The sequence below is a fragment of the Pleuronectes platessa genome, chromosome 19 (assembly GCF_947347685.1).
Source record: "Pleuronectes platessa chromosome 19, fPlePla1.1, whole genome shotgun sequence".
Taxonomy (NCBI): domain Eukaryota; kingdom Metazoa; phylum Chordata; class Actinopteri; order Pleuronectiformes; family Pleuronectidae; genus Pleuronectes; species Pleuronectes platessa.
Genome location: NC_070644.1, coordinates 15,270,019 through 15,285,949, shown reverse-complemented (window position 1 = coordinate 15,285,949; position 15,931 = coordinate 15,270,019). Strand labels below are relative to the sequence as shown.

General features: G+C 42.3%; 3 protein-coding genes across 5 annotated transcripts; 1 reads left to right on the top strand and 2 right to left on the bottom strand.

Moving 5' to 3' along the window:
- Positions 1-174: 174 nt before the first annotated feature.
- clic3 (chloride intracellular channel 3) lies at positions 175-5,206 on the bottom strand. Its single transcript, XM_053411862.1, has 7 exons — positions 4,720-5,206; positions 4,479-4,590; positions 3,407-3,516; positions 1,848-1,973; positions 1,618-1,724; positions 1,349-1,524; positions 175-1,150 (listed from the first exon to the last, which is right to left on the bottom strand). The coding sequence occupies exons 2-7, from the start codon at positions 4,512-4,514 to the stop codon at positions 986-988; spliced, it is 720 nt and encodes a 239-aa protein (XP_053267837.1). The 5' UTR covers positions 4,515-4,590; positions 4,720-5,206; the 3' UTR covers positions 175-985.
- A 1,854-nt stretch (positions 5,207-7,060) lies between these two features.
- Positions 7,061-11,245, top strand: LOC128425305 (fucosyltransferase 7 (alpha (1,3) fucosyltransferase)). 3 transcript variants are annotated; one of them, XM_053411860.1, is made up of 3 exons: positions 7,063-7,475; positions 8,698-8,808; positions 9,001-11,245. In XM_053411860.1, the coding sequence occupies exon 3, from the start codon at positions 9,020-9,022 to the stop codon at positions 10,076-10,078; it is 1,059 nt and encodes a 352-aa protein (XP_053267835.1). In that variant the 5' UTR covers positions 7,063-7,475; positions 8,698-8,808; positions 9,001-9,019; the 3' UTR covers positions 10,079-11,245. The 3 variants fall into 3 exon arrangements, with proteins under 3 accessions (XP_053267836.1, XP_053267835.1, XP_053267833.1); XM_053411858.1 differs by having other exon boundaries at positions 7,065-7,475; positions 8,698-8,870; XM_053411861.1 differs by lacking the exon at positions 8,698-8,808 and having other exon boundaries at positions 7,061-7,475.
- Positions 11,238-14,891, bottom strand: pou5f3 (POU domain, class 5, transcription factor 3). The gene is made up of 5 exons (XM_053411857.1): positions 14,148-14,891; positions 13,887-13,998; positions 13,452-13,582; positions 12,981-13,145; positions 11,238-12,893 (listed from the first exon to the last, which is right to left on the bottom strand). Exons 1-5 carry the CDS (start codon positions 14,889-14,891, stop codon positions 12,633-12,635), a joined length of 1,413 nt encoding a protein of 470 aa, XP_053267832.1. The 3' UTR covers positions 11,238-12,632.
- Positions 14,892-15,931: the final 1,040 nt, after the last annotated feature.

The following is a 15,931-nucleotide window of genomic DNA, read 5'->3' as shown; positions in this document are numbered from 1 at the left end:
TGTCAACAATAAAATGTTTTATTTACATCATACAGTAAAACAAACTACCCATCAGTATATACCGTAGTTTAGATTAGCACCACCATTACCAGTAACAATGCTGCTTAAACCTGTTATGATAATCCAATAATATAATACAGCCTATAAATGACAAAAGAATATTACCGAAGCAAATTTGTTTTGCACCAAATAATTTTATTTCAGTTTATGGGGACAGAGATTGAAACATTACAAACAAATCAAGACAGGTGGGTAAAATGACAGACGTTCACATATAGGTGCAGAGATATAGTATATACACATTTGCAATCACTAAAATACACAGTGTCGCTCCTTTTCTTGCAACAAGCAGAAAGTTTCAGATATTATGAAAACAACGATAAGATGTTCGTACTTTCTTTTTTATTTTATTCCACCATGCAAATATAACCTTACAATCGGACGGTACTCAATTATTCTATCATTATTTCCATCATTGTTTTTGGTATATACTCTTATTCTCTTTCAATTACAGACAAAATGGAAACGCACACATGTCATGGTGACAGTTTAAAAAACGTTAGACCCTGTATCTGGTTTATTCAGTTGATCTAAACGTAATGAATATTTAAAAGCTACATACATTTTATATTTCTCACATAAAGTGTGTATGATTATGATGCCATCGGCATTGAATAAATTCTTAGACATAATAGATGCATGCACTATAAGACATAACAAACATTTGGTGGGATTTACAGTGCTTTCTCACTCTACAGGGGCAACAGAACAGACAATATCTACAAATACAAATTTAAGGCAACTTTAGAGTAACAACAGCAGCTAATTATTGAACATGTCAATGCCCAAAAAATTATCTTTTCCATTATTTTGACAAAACACATAAATCATGTGCAGTTTTGAGGCTTTTTGTCACCTTTTCTCTGTCGTTGGTTTTCATTCAACTCTCTGCTCTCTCTCTTATGCTACATGGCCCCCTCTCGATCTATTTGTTCAGGTACTTGGCCACAGACTTGTAGGCGAAGAGGATCTCTGAGTCATTTGGGCAGGTGTAGCGAAACACATCCTGTTTGTAGGCATTTTCCAGGTAACGCGTCAGACCTTTCAGCGCCTTGGGGATGGCAAAATCACGGTACTTCTTACACACCACCTGGAGGAAGATGGGTTTTCTGATTTTATTATTTGTGAAAACAGAGGAATTTCAATACATTACTAGAAGGAACTTTAAATCTTTAAAACCAGGAATGGCTCATTACCTCTTTGAACTAATCTTTACCGTTGAGATATTAAAGGAGATTGTATAAATAACGGGTTTTTTATACACAAAGCCCCGTTGAACTCTGCTCACCTTCACAATGTGGATTTTGGGAAGCAGGTTACAGTCCGCCAAGGTGAGGGAGTCGCCATCCAGGTAGAGACGGGTCGACTCGTTGGCATTGGGGTTCTGTTGCAGCTCATGAGGAAGAGGAGTCTCCAGGTTCATGTTCAGCTTCACCAGAGTCGCTAGAAATTTATTTTCTAGGGCTGAAAGAAAGTCAAGTGTAAAAATCTCTTGCATATGAAAAAAAAAAAATTACAATAAATTCAACAAATCCATCTTTGAACTAATGCCCTCACCATCATTTTTTCCAGGATCGGGATTCTTTATATATGCTGAGAATTTTAGGAAGATGTCCTCTCCAGCGCCGTTGGACTCCTTGTATCGACAGCACAATTTTGGATACCTGTCATTTAGAGAAAAGCAGATAGAATAGTCAATGCGTTTGAAAGAACTGAAGAATACCAGATAGACTAATGTATTTAGCAATTATCAATGTGTTTGAATGAACCGGATGCAGTCCACTCACTCTGGTGGGGCCAACGTCTCCTCCAGGAACTCCTCAATCTTGTTGTTGTCCGTTTTGACCTCGCCGTCGCAGATGAGGAACGGAGGCTGAGAGCCTGGAGCCAGAGCCTTCAGCGCCTCAGGTGTCCTGGAAACAGGAAACAAACCAGGTTTAACTCATGAGCATCCATCAGATAACAACAAACTTCCTGAACTTCAACCCAACGGAAGCCAAAACCAACAAAACTACCCTCACGCTTCCTCATGTTAAGAACCACTAACTGATACCTTCCCCTTTCTTTTTTTTTTGTTACACTTCCTCATTCCCAAGTTCAGGAGGTTAATAAATAATCTTACCCCTTAATTTTAATCAATAAATAATGAAAGGGAATTTTTTTATTTTTGTACAAGCAGAGAGAGAGAGTACACCCAACACAGTGTCCAAGTCGTGTTTTTTACTCACCTCTCTAAAGGAACAAAACAATCACCAAATAAATCTGACCCGTCCTCCCAGAACACTCATCATGATGGTTCTCCAGATGGTCAAGACTCTTCAAATCCAAAAACCTAATTCCATGATGACCCAGCCAATTGACCTCTGGCTCTCAAATGTCATTGAACATTTCCTGCCAAATAACTCTGATGGAAATCTGTTCCCAACTCCAACTCCAACAAGTCAAATTATGTCTATGAGTATATGAATCATAACTTTCTCACACCCCAGCCCCTGAGCCACAGCCAGCTGCCACTTGCAGAGCTGGCTGTGGCTCAGGGGCTGAAGCAGGTTGTTAACTAACCAGAAGATTGATAGTTTAATCCCTGGCTCCTCCCGTCCACATGCCAAAGTGTTGTTGGGTAAGAAACCGAACCACAAATTGTCCATGAAGGCTGTTTGACAGACTCACACTATAAAGTAGCACTATATGAATGCATGTGTGCATGTGGCTTGTAAGAAAAACTCTAAATAAACACATTGCATTTATAATTTACTTTCCCATAGGACTGTTCATAGGAAGACCTTTAGTTTAAAGCTTATTTTTCACCATTTCCATCATCTGTAGATTATATTTTCTGATCATGATTAGTATCATTATTATCATTTGTCATTACTCTTTTGTCTTGTATTAAAGACGTGTGATGCCAGAGAGCCGGTAGTTCCTGTAGGGTTTGATCTTGCTGGACAGGAATGCCTCTTACCTTCCTCATTCTAAAAAGGGCTGTGGGTAAGTTTATCTGAATGGAAACTGTATCATGATGAAGCGGCTGTCTGTCGATGCGCTGCAGTCATTGCATTCTTTCATGTGGCTTCCCCCTGTAGCCCTGAATTGAGCAACACTGAGGTAATGACAAAAATTTAAACCTCGGATTCTTTCCTTCACACCCACAACTCTTTGTTATGTCATGCAAGGGCCGGGGCCAATAAGATGAACCCCAGTAGAACATGTACGGCCATGAATGCAACCGAAAAAGCTTCCAATGTTTGCTGAGATCTCATCAGGAAGCAAGTTAGGTCCATGGTAAAATAATGTTTTTTATTATACTGTATATGTGCCATGAAGAGAGTAAAGTAAGTGCTCTCACCTCTTCATGTCCACAGTGGTGATGGTGAATTTCACCCCTTTCAACCAAAGAATCATGAAGAGTCTCTGACAGAAAGGGCAGTTGCCCACACTCTCCGCGTCCACACTGGCCTGATGGAAAAACAGATGATGAAGAATTACAACCACTGCAAAGCACAGGGGAAGGACCCCAAGGCTGGAGAAAGGGGACAGGGTTTGCAGAGTGCCGAAGCGGGACGGGGCAGTCGGAGGTAAGCAGGAGCCAAAAGCACAGGAAAGTGGCAACAAAGTTCAACTTGCACATAAGGGAGAGATGAATGCAAAGAAACATGCATTCATCGAAACAACACTTTGGCAATCTAGAGATTGAAAGAACGCATGTGAAAGAGGAAACTGGCTGGAAAAAAACAATAACAGACAAGGAACCGAAATGAAACCGGTTGCATTTCTCGAAAACAAGGGAGAACACATGTTAAACTTGGCCCACTGGTTGGTTTTAGTTCTGTAATGCATCTAACCAACCTGCGAATGCTTGGACAGGTATTCTTGTCAAGCCTGCTCTGCCCTGACAGTCTAAAGGAATTTTAAATGGAGGGTTGAGGCTGCTTTTCCACCCAGATTAAGAAACACAGTATTAACATGGTGTTTGCTTCCTCAGCTACGTCATATCAGATCACCTATATATGTACATATGAATATGTGTATATATACAGTATATCATAGACTGGTGCATTATAAGCTGATGCATTTTGAAACAGGACACTTTAAATTGCACTCAATACAGATGCCACAGCGCTCAGCTGCCTATACCTGTGTACTGTGAAATGTGTGTTTTGAGTTTCTAGGCACTGATTGTTATAGCACAATATCAAGACATAAATTTGTGATAATGATGAGTGATAATCAGAAATAAAATGAAAGTAAAACAAGTCAAGCGACACAATGTACTAAGTAATTTATATGTTAAATAATTGCAAGCGTACTTAACTCTGGGTACAATTACTGCATTTATACTATTCTATTCTACTCTGTTGTGCGTATTGAAAGCAGGTTCTTTTAAACGCGTGGCACATCTCATGTATTTCGGTTCTTACCTTAACGAAGAGTTCAATCTTCGGGGCCTCTGCCATTTTTCTTTCTCTGATTCTGTCTTTTTCTCTCTGCCTGGTAACGTCCACCTCTCCTCTCCCGGATTTGTTTCTGACACTGTTGATGCACAGATTTTAACAAGAAACTGTGAATGTAAAGTTTAGATCCTCAGGCCTTTGCAGCCTCGTGCTTTTCGCTCCACACACGTCACTCCCTCCAGGTTTTGATGAAACTGGCCATACTCACACAGGAGTGGTGGTCACTCTGGTTTTGTCGTCACTCCACCTGTAGTGCGTATTTTCAATACCACTGCTTCACCTCTCCCTCTTCAGACACAGCAGTCAAGCCTCTTCTCTCCGCTGAGTCTGTCTGCTCTTTGTTTGTCTCTCACCACACCTGTCGAGCTTTGCGAGGCAGCCGACGCCCCCTCCGGCCTTTCCAGTCCAACCAGCAAATCTGGATCTCTTCTTTCCACCTCTCAGCGTTCCAGCAAATTCTATAAGATAAAAGTGTCGCTCTCTATATCTTACTGTCTCAGTCCGTCCCCTTTGATCTTAATCTGCCTTCGTTCAGCCACTTTCAGCCCCTTTGTGTAACTAGAAAAACCTAATGTTCACAAAATAAAACTCAATGGCCTGACCCAATAACTCAGAGAGTTATAAATAACTAAATATTAGTCCTCTAAACATTTTTATCATCAAGACTCAAATGTTGACAAACACCCAACTTGCAATCCTAAAGAAAATGCTTTGTGCACGGGGTTTTTGGAATCATGAAACCACAAACCTCAAACTGCTGACACAAAGTAGGAAGTCAGACTTAACCAATGTTCAGCTATTACCTAATTTGAACTAAGGGGATGAGTCAAAACTAGCCCCCCGGAAAGAAAAATACAAGTGTCCACATACTTCTGATCACATGAGGGAATGAGAATGGTCATGGGACAAAATATTTATCATTCTGTCACCTTATGTAACCTGCCTTCATTTCTCCCTTCCACTCTCTGTCTCTCTCCCTGGTGTCAACAGGGTTTTCTGTGTTTTGCTGCCTTTGGCTAATTCCCTGTCTTCCGCTCAGTCTGATGCGTTCATCCCTCAGCCTACTTTCAGTCGTCGATCAGCATTCATGGCTGGCAGTAAAATGCTCTCATGTAGCAGGTATTTGCTGAGGCTTCTGTGACCGGAGACAAGGGGGGAGAACCGCCCCCGAGCGAGCCGACATAAAAACAAAAGGAGGTAGCAAGCTGAGAGGAAGGAGATAAAGATCCTGCAGCACACAGAGACAGATCGGTGGAGATATGGCTCTGGCCACGCTCAAGCTAGAAAACCATAAAGGGTGTGACAGTCAGTCATCAATGACTTTGTGCTGTGGAATCCTTTATTTGGATTTAGAGAATGTTCTCTGTAAATTAAAGTAATTGTCTTTATAATTGTTGTTTTTTGTTTTATATCTCAATGAAAGGTGTTTCTCCTTCCTATGATTTTAAACATCACCGGTGACGCAAAAATTGTTTCTGGATGAATCATCTGTCCGAATGTCTCAAGAAAACAAGATGCACCGAGATGACTGCATGTGTTATTTATCTTTACCTTGCTTCACTATTGTTTGAGTTGACTCATACTTCTGTGAAGGCCCAATGTTACATGTAAATTAGATCAAGCTGCACACACTCATTGAAACCAGCCTCCTAAATATGCCAGATTTTTTTCAGCATTATCTCTGCATTATTTCTTTCACAAAATTCCCCCAAAAGAGGCTTTATTACCACTAAACTTGGTGAAAGGATGCAGTATGGGTCGAGGAAGGACTCGTTCAATTTTGGTTGAGTTCCGGTTTACGAGCTGGATCCAGAATGTTTTTACCTCATTGTTTTTAAAATTGCAAATTAATGCATCCACCCAGTGTGTACAATTTGGTGCAGCCTGATTCAATTTAAGGGCATTGTTGGGCCTTGAGTGCTTTAGTATTTGAACTGCTCTGTCCATATAGCAACTTCAACCCCTTCTCTTCTCTTCTCTTCTCTTCTCTTCTCTTCTCTTCTCTTCTCTTCTCTCCTCTTATCTTCTCTTGTTCTTAACGTTTCACACTTTGTAACAGTATAACTCTAAAACTGGAGGATGCTAAATAATTCTCAAAGATGACAGATAAAACTATATTTAAATCATGAGAAGTCCTGTCTGTGATGCTTTCGTAGGATAAAGGTTAACATCAACATTTCTCAATGACATATTTGACCATGAAGTTTGTTTTTCCTCTTCCTGCTGCTGATACTTCTGCTTGTTCCGGAAGTGCTCATGAGACACTAAGGGCTTCAGTGTACTGATCGTGTTTACTGTGATGCTCAGAAAGAAGTGTGTGAATACACAAACATTCTGAATAAAAAATGATAAACAGAGCTTTCAGTGTTTTTTTTGCAAAAGTCCTGATGAATAACAGTTAAAGAGTATTTTACCAATCCCCAGCAGTTTCACTGGTGTTGAGTCACCGGTGTGTGATTTCCCCAGAGTAACAACTGCCATCTTCATTTCAAATCCTGTTGAACACTTCCTCTTCTGACATCAGTGCACATGCGCAGCCAACACTGAGTTACCATCATCATTAATTCATATTATTAAGCATCATGTTTATAGAAGGGAAGGCGGAGACTTGGAAGCAGATAACATGGGAATTGGCTCAAATCAGGACACCAGACACCTCAGCTTCAGTATCAGTGGTATCAATGGATGAGGATGGAGCACAACAGCTCATCCCCTGATCAGGTTCCTGGATGACAATGCGTTTTTGTATCTTTGTTCACGGCGTCCTGACTTAAATGAAACTGTTGCACCTCCTAACGCGCTACAACGTCTGGGGAGGAGAGCAGTGCCTGTGGCTTCATGAAACTTTCACAACATCCTGTTCACAAACCAGGTTGAGTCGACACTGAAGCTCAGTTCAAATTAATGTCCGATCCTGACTGGATATTGCCATTATCATCATAAGCAGCTGGATGCCGTTTCAAGGTAAGTTTGTGCACTTAATGCTTTTCAGAAACAAGGAAAATCTAAGTACTTTAATATCCAAATTACATTTCCCTCTTTTTATAGGCAGAAATAGATTTAGATAATAGAAAGACATCAAGAGCTAATGCGGAACCCTAAAATCAATTGAAAACATGGACAAGAGAAGGAAATGCATTGATTAAAGTTGGTTTGCGTCAATAATGGTTTATTATTGGACTTTAATTCAAAGGAATTATGTTTAAATATAGGAAAGACAAATAATCTAAGCAAATGAGACGCCTCACCCTTCTCTCCAGCTACTGTTCTGAATACGACATAAGAACAGTTGAAGTAATTTCATCAAATTAAATAAACAACTGGCTGTAAAATATACACTCTGGTAATATCAGACAACTGTCATTCTTAGTTACTTCGTTCATTTTTACTTTAAAAAGTAGAGGGTACCCACAGTTAGGAAGAATATAGGATAAAATACAGAGATGCTGCATAAACACCAAGATCAAAAACATGCTTTTGCCCTATGGATCTTGCCCTTAATTAGTTAAATAAAATAATTTTAAATATGTCACAGGACGGACTGGACCCTCTTCACTATACTCCTCTTCCTTTATCTTGGATTTTAACATTGCTTTCTGTTTTAATTGATTTTTTTTACAAACAGAGAACCGAGTGTTTGATTAAATGTCTCTGTCCTGTACACTCCTATGTCTTCCAATGGGCGCCCTCCGGGCTTGGTCCTTTCCTCCACTATTGTTTCTCTCGGACACTAATGAGGACTAAGGATGATTAATTAGGACGACAGTGTACAGCTAACGGACGTTCTTACGCAAGCAGGTGGCTCTGTATGGTCAGAGCTTGCCACAATGAGGAACATTCGGGTTACAGAATGACTCTTTTTTTGGTTCCTTATTTGTATCAGAATCTTGTGTGTGTGTTTAACCATCGTTTTCTGTTCATCTTTTGATGTCCTGTTTGCTTTCACAAGAGAAAAACAGACACAGCCTTTGTCAAATTTAGAATAAGGTGACCTAGCCCTAACCCTAGCCACAAATTACTTTATTTTTTCAAGTTACCTAGCAAATAAGCTGAAATGTCTTTGTGCTACAATCTGATGAAGAGAGGATGAATTGTTTCCTCACTGATCTGGACTTTTTTTTTATTTGAATGATGGATATAAATGCATGTTGATATGTGGCACTTTTTTTCACTTAATACTCTCTAGGAATGAGCACACAAAGCAGATGTGTTGTCGCGGAGAAAGTCATAACCTCTGATGTGATTACGTACATGGTGGTGACCACTCTTCATACTGGAAGTCGGACGCTGATTTGGGGTAACAATATATCTCTACTTCCTCCCACTGTCTAGAAGTGAAACCGGGGGGATGGAACTGAGGTAAACGGTCTGTGTTGGGGTCCTGTTTAAAACTTTTCAGGAAACAAGAATAAATGTTGTCCCTGACAAAAGTTAAAGACACAAATATAACTCCCTCCTAATCGTACCTCTTGAATCTCTTTTGTGACAGGGAGCTGGTACCACTGAAAATGAAGAAATGCATCCTCCTCTCCTTCCTCTGTGTTTTACTGCTGTGTCTTTACAACGGCTGGCTGAGAGGACTCATCGGTCTGACTGCCGTAAATCCAACCGCCATTTGTAGCCGCGGAAACAACACCAGCAGAAATGTAACCATCTTGCTGTGGTACTGGCCCTTCGGCGTGTCTAATAATCTGGAGGGTGACGTGTGCTGGGACCTCTACCGCATCCCTCGCTGCAGCCTGGTGGACAAGCGCTCCTTGTTCTCTTCGGCTGATGTGGTGGTCTTCCACAACAGAGAGCTGATTCAGGGACGCCAGGAACTGCCGATAGCTCTTCCACGGCCACAGTGCCAGAGGTGGGCCTGGATGTCCCTGGAGGCCCCCATTCACAACGGAAACCTGCGGCCCTTTGCAGATATTTTCAACATGACGATAACCTACCGGAGGGATTCTGACGTCGCTGCACCGTATGGCGAGCTGCTACCAAAGGAGACCGGAGGACATCTGGTGGCAAACGACCTACGGAATAAGAGCTCTCTGGTCTGTTGGGTGGTCAGCAACTACCAGATGTACCACAAGAGAAGTCAAGTGTACAGCGAGCTCAACGCCGCAGTTCCTGTGAAGGTGTATGGGAAATGGACCAAGAACAGCCTCTCCTCCTCTGACCTCTTACCGACAATCTCTCGCTGCTACTTCTATTTGGCCTTTGAAAACTCATTGTCCAAGGATTATATCACGGAAAAGCTTTGGAAGAATGCTTATCAGGGTGGGGCAGTGCCTGTTGTCCTTGGACCTCCGCTGAGCGATTACCAAGCTGTGGCCCCACCTAATTCCTTCATCCACGTTGATGAGTTTGCGTCGGTAAAAGAGTTAGGAAAGTATCTACAAGAGTTGGCAAAGGACAAGAAACGCTACAATGAATACTTCACCTGGCAAGAGGACTGGAAAGTGAAACTGCACACAGACTGGAGAGAGAGACTCTGTAAGATCTGTTTACAGTACAACAATTTACCTCAGCACAAAGTGTACTCTGATTTAAATGCCTGGGCTCATTCTGATAAGATCTGAGTTGGAGCAGTTGTGGCTCATTATTAATAAATGAATGATAAATGTGATCCCATTGGTTACTCAGGCATCATGAGTTTCTGCAGTAGAATGAATTGTCTTTTTAATGATATTTTTGATGCAGTTGCCATTCTTTTGCTGTGCTGCTTGAGTAACTTAAATAAAGAGGGGGGGGGGGGGGGGACTGGTGGAATTAGTGCACAGTTCATTTTACATAAATCACATCCCAGAGACTCAAAACTTTTTCTAAACATGTTGAGGCATTTCTCCATTTAGTGATAATCTCTTACAGATGTATTCAGATGGTTTGCTTTTGTGATTCAACTTGTGGTCAGAAGCATCCAGTTTGCTTGAATTATCTTCAAGATGTGTCTCTCAACTGTTACTCAAGTCCACCACTGGCAAGATAACTTTAGTGGTTACGATTTAGAAAAGTGCTGTGTAAATGTTCCAACAAGCCAAACCGCATATCAGGACCACAACATGCCATAAAGTCCCTATAATGGTGATGCACAAGTCCCTATGGTGAAGCGTGGCAGCAGCTCACAAAAACAGAGGGGGCCTGACAGTCAGTCGGGAGGTCAGGACACACATCTCAAGCACACAAGTGGGGCTATTCTTGCTTAAATTGGTCTGCTGCTGAAGTTATTGTACAATCATCCATTTAGTTATGTTAACCAGACTTGTCACCGGCTCCTGGTGGCCCAGCAATCACACATGGTCAACGGGGATCTTTCCTGTGCCTCTTGATCAGCCACTCTGTCCACGACTGGTCAGGAGTGAGTGAAGGGTGATGCATTGCCTACATCAGGATGAAGATGTGAGGAGGAAGACTAACTTCAAAATTATAACCGATATGAAAATGAATGTTTTCTCATAGCAGTCATGGCATACAAGGAAGTGACTAATAAAAGAACAGATAGTTACCACGCATCAAACCTGAAACTGGAGCCACAGCTCTTTGCACGGCTGCAACTGCACCAGATAAGGGGACACACTTTGGTTAGCCGCAATGTGTTAGTCTTTGAACAATGTCCGACTTTCTTAGCATACCTTTATTTTGTCTCTTACATTTAAAAATGTATCTCACCTTCTGAAATAAAGTCTCACTGTAGGAAACAGATCAATATCTTCAAAAAAGTAAAAATAAAATTGAGCCCGTGTTCTGGATTATGATTCAGTTTGCAGACATGCATAGTATCAAATAAACCATCTGTCTTGTAAATCCACACTGGTCTAGTGCAGCACTACAGAGGCACAGAATAAAGGACAATTTACTTTTGCTGGGACATGTGCAAAGATTTACTGGGAAATGAACAATTGGGTAGTTTGCATATACAAATTTTCAAGGAAAAGTGTCCGTTTTACATTTAAGTCTCAGGTGTCTCAGCGCAGCCAACATTTCAATAAATTATAATGAATCCATTTACAATCTGTCAAGACAACGTGTTATATTAAAAGTTCATGATAGAGTTTAGTCCAATGTTAATGTGCCATCTCCAAGTTGTCACTAAGGAACTTCAGTCATGTTAAGTATTTTGAAGCTGAATGTCTTATATCTAAAACTATGGTCATTCCACTAAAAAGCAACTTCTTAAAATACATTTCAGTGAGCACTTGACTTGCTGTCATTTCAACATGAACATAAAAACCTTTACAATAAAATCATGGTTGGGAACAGAGAACACAGTTGGTCAAATTGACAATAGCTCAGTCAGGTTGGATATTTAAATCATTGCCCTTCACCTGAGACATTAAGAGGAAATATTAACAGAGTGCAAATGGCAGATTTAGCAGCTAAGACACTGAACAACAAGATTCTTCACATTGTCAAAATATTACTTTGAGTCCCGCCATCGCTGCCAAAAATACTTGCAAAAGATGTCGATGACAGACAAAAAAAAAATGTAAGTTTTGGGAAACAAACAGGAACATTTTCGAAAAGATTATTCAACAATACAAAAGAAACTTTGTGCAAAACAAAATGGAAAAAATTAACCCCGATAAGAAACCTTTTTCCATTTCAAATGGAAGACAAATACCGTAGCTGCTCTTTTCAGATGGAGACAATTGCTCAAATAATGATCCATGTGTAAAAAAAAATTTAAAATATTCTGCAACTCATATTTTGGTTCTCTTGAAACCCAGAATTATTCTCACCTGCACCCCAGAATAACTACCCAGGATTTTGTGTAAGTGGATGGAACGAACTGGTTCTTTACATCATTCCATAACTTACCTATGGTGTACAGAGTCAAATCTTATGTTGTTCTAAACATGAAATGACCAAAGCCAGTGGAAATTATTTACTATGCTTAATCCAAGAACACAAAAGGCACCCACATTTTCATAGTTGCTGGTGTGGAGGTTCTGGTCGCGGTTAGAGGATGTGGACAAGGCAATTTTTTGTTTCAGAATTAGAACAGGAAAAATATCCTCCGTCCTTGAACTGTTTGTCCTGTGATCCACTGATTGTCTCATTCCAGTTTGAGATGGCCTCCAACATAAAAGCTTGGGAAGGGTATCTGTGGGTTTGGCTGGGCCTACCTGAGCATGTTTATCCAGTCATGTGACCAACAAGTCCAGGGTGAAGGGCCTGTTTGAGGACATCAGGCCGGTGAAGTGAGGGCATGTACAGTGTGGGAGGAGGGCCTCCGGGGTAGCCAGACACCTGGTAGCTCTGACTGGGAATGGGGGAATGGGACATGTTCAGTGGGGAAGGGCTCTGCTCGTAATACTGGCCGTCACACTCCTCGTCCAGTGGCAAAGCCAGTCGCTTCCCTTTCTGTCTCCGGTTGCAGAACCAAACACGCACCACCTGCCAAGAACAGAATTTCTCATTTACAAAACGGCAATCAACAAGAGAGATACTTTAGAAGGCAAACTTTGTCACTTTTGCTCGTACGTCTCTTTCAAGGCCCAGGTCATCTGAAATGTGCGTGATCTCCTGGGTGTTGGGTTTGGGACACTTGATGAAGTATGACTCCAGAGCAGAGCGCACTGCCCCCTCCAGACTTGTCCTCCTCTTCCTCTTTCTGGTGTCAACAAATACTCTCTCGATCTTGTACATCTGAGGAAACACAAAACGCATCCATTGAGGATATGTATGACGTACAAAAATTACTACTTATGTAGTGAAGCAGGTTGTCTCCCTTTTGGTTAAGCCTTGTTTTGATGGCTACGGTTTAAATAATGTTTCATGTGATCTCTAAAAGAGACTTAATAAATATTGCCACTAGGTGGCAGGTCAAACTTCCTCAGAACAAAGCTTTGGTTCAAGTCAGCTCAGCCTGAAAAGACCAACTGATCCCATCAGGCTCTAGGATCCTCTGTTGTCTTGTAAACTAGCTGGCAGATGTCCGTGTTGCAGACTTACATCCTGGGGATTGTCCGAGGTCTCTGCCTCATTCAGCCATCTCTGAAGAAGGGGTTTCAGCTTGCACATGTTCTTAAAGCTCAGCTGCAGAGCCTCGAAGCGGCAAATGGTCGTCTGGCTGAACATCTTACCTGCACGCAAATAAAAAACATTAGATATCACACGCAATTACCTCATAAAAGACAAAACTCATTTTTCCATCCAAAGCTCCCAAACAATTGGTGGTTGATGACTCAGCAAGGTTTCAGGAGTGGACGTCTGAGGCACTTTGTCAAAACTAGCGATCTCCCACCCACTAACACACAATACAAAAGTTCTCTACTGATGTATGTAAGAATCTGAACTGTGCAACTTACTAAACAATTACAACTGAAAGTATCCTTGGAATCATAAGGCAGTGCAATACGACCCAATAGGACTGGGAATCCAACTTACCATAGAGGTTACCCAGGGCAAGGCCAACATCAGCTTGAGTGAAGCCCAGGGTAATGCGTTTGTGTTTCAGTTCCTTGGCAAACTGCTCCAGTTCCTCAGTCGAAAGGTTCTCCTGTGTGACAGGTACATATGAAAACCATTTGAGAGGTAGAACATGAACGCTTATGTGAATGACTTGTAGGCACATTATTCTCTGAGCTGAATCTCATAACAAACCACTGTTGTAATAAGTGGAAGAAGGGATTCAATGGCAACTCTTACCTCTTCTGAGTCGCTGCATCCGCCGCTGGACGAACCGCTGCTCCGCGTGGAAGTAGCCGGGTTCTGCGTCTGCGGCCCAGGGGCAGCTTGGGTTGGGTTCACGCTGAAAAACGCGTTTCCTGGCAGCCCGTTGCTCGGGGGTGAAGGGGACATGGACGGCGATGATGCAGAGGATGTGGAGGGGTTTTGATTACTGATACCGGGCTGGGTGATGTGCGCGATCCCAGGCCAGAAGGACGGGTTCCAGGCCGCGGGGTAGAAGACTCCATGGGCCATGGCGGCGGAGGCCGACGATGTCAGGTACTGCTGACCCTTGATCTCCGCTGAGTAGTCATCGCCGGTGTCCTTCTCGGTCTTGATCTCGGGCATTTTGATCTGCTCCCGGGTCTCGGCTATGGGGGGACTCAGGTTTGTAGGCTGGGACGCTGCTGTTACGCCGGGTACCTGGCCGGTGTACTCGGTCGCAGCGAAGGGATACCAATGCTTGGGTTGCCCAAACTCTCCAGCCTGCAGGTCGGCTCCTCTGTAGTCACCAGCCATGGGTGGGAAAGGGAAGAATGTCTGCGCAGAGGCCGACGTGATGCCACCGTACGCGGTTTTGTTGTAGAGGAGGCTCGGGTCTGGCAAAACGCCGTGAGGAAGCTGGAATGACGAATCTTGACCCAAAGCCTGAGCGCAAGGGCCGGCGCGGCTGAAATCGTAGGGCCTGCTCTGGCACTCGGGACTCTGCGATCTATCAGACATCTTACACACACCGAGAGGGACTATTGAACAAGAACCAGTCCGAGGTAGAAACTTTTAAAAGAAACCAGTTAGGAGGGAATGGTTTTGAAACGTGCGCATCCGTTTAAGTTTACGCACAAGCCGCAGAGTAACGAGAGAAGAGGACACGCTCCAAAAAATCCATCAACTGTTTGACCTGCGTAGAGTCCGATTGGGGAGACTATTGCCAAATGTCGTTTTGCTGCCACAATACCACCAACACGCCTCCGGGGCTATTCCATGAATCGCTGCCCTTCACGCCGCCTCACCGTCAAGCTCAACTGCTGAGATCCTCCAAGGCTCCCCGGGTTGTCCTGCGTTCAGCTGCTGGTGTTGGAGTGCGCCTTATCTCGTCGCCCATTGGCTGGCGTAGACAATTGGGCACAGCTGATGGTGAGTTTGTGAATGACCTTGATTCCTCCCAGATTGGTGGGCGTGGTTTTAACACAAGCTCCGATCACATTCTTTTGCTGAGGAGCAACTTCTGCACCTAAAGTTAAAATCTAAACTGTTGAGGATGGAACGGTGAATCGACTAACTCGACATCATGTTTACATTACTAAGTAGGATTGGGTGACACATTTCCAACTGTGACACTTTGACATGCTCACCTCATACATGAAGTATAAAGCTGGACTTGTTTGAATTATTTATCTTCAAGGAAATGGCTTTGATATTAAAATCACCACTAATGTTTAAATATGTGAAATAAAGTGAGCCTGTAGTCCTGAGTTAATGTGATGAAGCAAATGACCTCAATTGGTTGGAAACAGTGTTTTGATAGCTCATAAATCTTTAAGAGGAAAATATGTAGTGAAAATGGCCTGTGAAGTGTTACCAGCCCTTTAAACAATGGGATCTACATGCAGGAATGTACAAGGGTTGTTGTTGTGAAAGTTTGATTCAACAGACTATTAAAGTGGTATTTTTTTTAAGCAACTTAGTATATTAATCGGTGGTTTGCTCATGTTTTTATTAGATAAATCTAGTTTTGCACGTTTAAAAGTTAATGTAAAGGGAGA

What these genes read in the sequence shown, in the direction of transcription:
- clic3 (XM_053411862.1), bottom strand. Translation starts at nt 4,514, where the DNA reads ATGGCAGAGGCCCCGAAGATTGAACTCTTCGTTAAG. An exon ending in AGATTGAACTCTTCGTTAAG is followed by an intron (nt 3,517 to 4,478) that starts GTAAGAACCGAA and finishes TTTTTCCATCAG; the next exon opens with GCCAGTGTGGACGCGGAGAG. An exon ending in CCAAAATCCACATTGTGAAG is followed by an intron (nt 1,151 to 1,348) that starts GTGAGCAGAGTT and finishes ATCTTCCTCCAG; the next exon opens with GTGGTGTGTAAGAAGTACCG.
- pou5f3 (XM_053411857.1), bottom strand. Translation starts at nt 14,891, where the DNA reads ATGTCTGATAGATCGCAGAGTCCCGAGTGCCAGAGCAGGCCCTACGAT. An exon ending in CCTCGGACAATCCCCAGGAT is followed by an intron (nt 13,146 to 13,451) that starts GTAAGTCTGCAA and finishes GTGTTTCCTCAG; the next exon opens with ATGTACAAGATCGAGAGAGT. An exon ending in ACCTGGGCCTTGAAAGAGAC is followed by an intron (nt 12,894 to 12,980) that starts GTACGAGCAAAA and finishes TGTTCTTGGCAG; the next exon opens with GTGGTGCGTGTTTGGTTCTG.